Source organism: Propithecus coquereli, unplaced genomic scaffold (genome assembly GCF_000956105.1).
Source record: "Propithecus coquereli isolate 6110/MARCELLA unplaced genomic scaffold, Pcoq_1.0 Scaffold170, whole genome shotgun sequence".
In the NCBI taxonomy this organism is placed as follows: Eukaryota; Metazoa; Chordata; class Mammalia; order Primates; family Indriidae; genus Propithecus; species Propithecus coquereli.
Window position 1 is genome coordinate 4,470,510 of NW_012141636.1, and position 3,665 is coordinate 4,474,174.

The following is a 3,665-nucleotide window of genomic DNA, read 5'->3' on the forward strand; positions in this document are numbered from 1 at the left end:
TTAAGTATATATTTCTTGTTAATTTTACTTAGTATGTGTTAGTTTAATGAATTAGAAAGTATTGGACTATAAGCACATGAGTTTCTTTTTTGAATTCTGATTATTTTCACTTTAGGAGCTACTCAAAGTATCACGCTTGTAACATTTCACAGTGTTCCAAAATTCTGTTTTAAAGGTTTTATCTTTTAGTATAATAAAAATTATTTTTGTTTTTGTTTTTTATCAGAAATTAAGTCTTGCTATGTTGCCGAGGCTGGGTTCAAACCCCAGGACTCAAGCAATCCTCCTGCCTCGGTCTCCTAAGTAACTGGGACTATAGGCACATGCCACCACTCCCAGCTCACTTTTATTTTTTCACTTTTTAAAAAATTATTACCAAACAGTATATGTGCCTAGTTAAACTTAGAGATTACTACTATTATCACCTCAGAGTATGTCCTCCCAGATATTTTTTTTTTTTTGAGACAGAGTCTCACTGTGTTGCCCGGGCTAGAGTGCCGTGGCTAGAGTGCTCCTAGCTCACAGCAACCTCAAACTCCTGGGCTCAAGCCATCCTCCTGCCTCAGCCTCCCAAGTAGCTGGGACTACCGGCATGCGCCACCATGGCCGGCTAATTTTTTCTATATATTTTTAGTTGTCTAATTAATTTCTTTCTAATTTTTAGTAGAGACGGGGTCTCGCTCTTGCTCAGGCTGGTTTCGAACTCCTGAGCTCACACATGTACGTACAAACACACACACAAGAATCCAACCAAGAACTTTCCATTTGTTTTACATCTAGGTTTTATGTCTCTTAAGTCTCTTTTATCTAGTGCTGTTCTTAAAAGCAGTCTTTCTTGATAACCTATTTTTAAACAAGGATCTTGCAGACAGTTTTTTCCCCATGCCACTGGATCCTTTCTTCTAAGAGTTTTATAGTTTTAGATCATAAGTTTAGGTCTTTGATCCATTTTGAGTTGCTTTTTGTATATGGTAGAAGGTAAGGGTCCAACTTCATTCTTTTCTATGTGGATATCTACTTTTCCCATCACTATTTGTTGAAAAAAATTATCCTTTCCCTCACTGAATGGTCTTATTGCCCTTGTTGAAAATCATTTGGCCATATATGTAAGGATTTAGTTTTAGGCTTTCTATTCTATTCTATTAACTTACATCTATTCCATTGTCTGTCTTTATAACAATACCAATTTTTTTTTTTTGATTACTCTAGGTTTGTAGTAATTTTTAAATCAGGAAGTGTGAGTCCTCCAACTTTATTTTTCTTTTTTCAAGATTATTTTGTATATTTGGGGTCCTTTAAGGTTCCATATGAATTTTAGGATGGGTTTTTTTATTTCCACTAAAAACATCATTAGGATTTTAATAGGGATTGCACTGAATCTGTAGGTCACTTTGGGTAGTATTGACAACTTAACAATAAGTCTTCCAAACCATGAGCACAAGATATCTTTCCATTTATTTGTGCCTTCTTTAATTTCTTTGAGCAGTGTTTTGTTGTTTTAGGTGTACGGACTTTCATTTCCTTGTTCAAGTTTTTATCTAAGGTTTTTGTTCTTTTTGATGTTATTGTAAATAGAATTGTTTTCTTAATTTCTTTTTCTGATTGTTCATCGTTATATGGAAAACTATAATTGTTTTGGGGTGTTATTTAATAATATCTGACATTACTTCATTACTTTGTTTTATGTCTTTATTTCAGTAGCAGACAAGTGAACTGAACTGAACTCAAATGAATAAATGATAATGAAACTAAAATTTAGAATAAATGATAATTTCTAAATTGAATCAAAATACTAAATTTTAATTTAATTTTTATTTATCAAACTGAAGTTTAGACTTATCTAAGTGAACTTATTTGAAACTGTGGACCTGGAAGAATACCAGCATATCAAAATAACCTTTTGAAACAATTCAGTTTGAGTTCTTGGTAACATTAAAACATTGTGAAAATGATATTTCCGGCACATAATTTAGGGCATTTAGCTCTTATTGTGCCTTATTGATGCTTCTCTAAAAGTTGCTGGATATGTAATAGTATTGGATGTTTTTCGCATTTTTGGGGTGGGATATGCAGTTCAATACAGATTACAGATTATATATTTTTGCTTTTTTTTAATTCATAGGCCACAGAAACACTATTTAGAATGGGTGTAGCAAGAGGAACGATCACAACTTTAAGAAATGGAGAGGTAAGATGAGAATTTTGATATAATTATTACTTGTTAATTCATGGTTTGCAATTTTTATAATATAAAATGTGGTGAATTCTGTTATGTTTTGTCTAATAAATAGAGAAATACCTGATACTCTATCTGATATACATAATATTGAATGTACCTGGTATACAAATATATTTTTGTTCATAGTCATATTGGAACCAGATCTTAGGTCAAAAATAAATTGCTGGGTCTTTTAATCTTTGGTTACCAATTGTTTTTACTCTTAAAAGAAAATGACATTTTATTAATAAAATTTCTACAAATATATATTTTAATGAAAGCAATCCATTACCTTTTCCTTTCTTCCCATTTTATGTTATACAGAACTCATACTTATTTCTTAGGATAAAACAGTTAGAAATGTTGACATTTACCATGGGGAGTGGAAGGGAGAGAATTTTGTCTGTTTCTTTGTTTTAATGAGGATCAGTTAAGATGCAGATTCTTAGTTTAGTTTTCAAAAGTTTTGACCTTTCTAAATGCACCTTTAAATTCATAAAAAGATTTTTCTGTCGCCTGAAATAAATTCTCATTTCCCATTTCAAAATTATTACTAGCCTGATCACCATTCTGTCTGCTTTTTCTTTATTTACTTCTATACAAAGACGTATATATGTTGAGGTTGAGTGTAATATCACATTGCCATGTTCCGTTTTCTATTCTACTAGCAAATACTTAAGGATGAAATATAGCACTCCCTATTCTGGAATTAAGTTCTATGTTATTTAATGTAATATTTATAATTCAGTAAGCTAAATATTTAATAGTGGGAATGAGTGAATATCTAATAAGTTAAGTGGAATTGTATTGCTGTGTGACTATAAATTTAATTGGTTGATATATTTGCTCATTAGACAAAAATGTGCCATCATTTGAAAAGTATATACTCTTAAAAATTGTATATTGGCAAATCACTTTGATATCATTTGTAACATATATTTTGTCTATGGAGTAAAACCTAACTGAACCTTTTGTATTCTCAACAAACTGAAGTGTGTGGTGACATTTTGAAAAAAGAAAATTTTCCCAGTAATAAGGTCAGACATATTTATCTGCCTGTAATGTCTGAAAATATATTTCAGATTTCAGTAATTACTACATATTTTTTCATGGGGCAGGCAATGAAGTTTTGAACTTTATCTTCTGTTAGAGGAATATTGAGATAATATATACAGCACAGTTTTATAAATAATCATTGAGCATATCAACACATATTTGATATGTATACTTATTTTACTTAATAGGGAGGGAATAGTTAAAATAGCTGGCTTTTGGTTCATTTCTTCCCCAAATATTGGGTATTGCTTCATGTAACCAACCTGGTTAACAGGTATTAATATTGGACAGTGTGTTTAAGCATTCTGACCTTCAGTTTCTAAAATGAGGTTAAAAGAGTAAAATGTACATTTTTTTCCTTACATTTTAAGATCTCTGAAAATGGAACATG

The 3,665-nt window shown here is 31.0% G+C and overlaps 1 protein-coding gene across 2 annotated transcripts in view; it reads left to right on the top strand.

Moving 5' to 3' along the window:
- Positions 1-3,665, top strand: part of TMEM135 (transmembrane protein 135) — a 236,969-nt gene that overhangs the window by 84,156 nt on the left and 149,148 nt on the right. The window contains exon 5 of one of the 2 annotated variants that reach the window (XM_012641861.1): positions 2,123-2,188. The exons of the other annotated variant lie outside the window; for it this stretch is intronic. Coding sequence (XP_012497315.1) covers positions 2,123-2,188 — 66 coding nt within the window. The remainder of the gene's footprint in view (positions 1-2,122; positions 2,189-3,665) is intronic. 2 annotated transcript variants of the gene reach the window in all.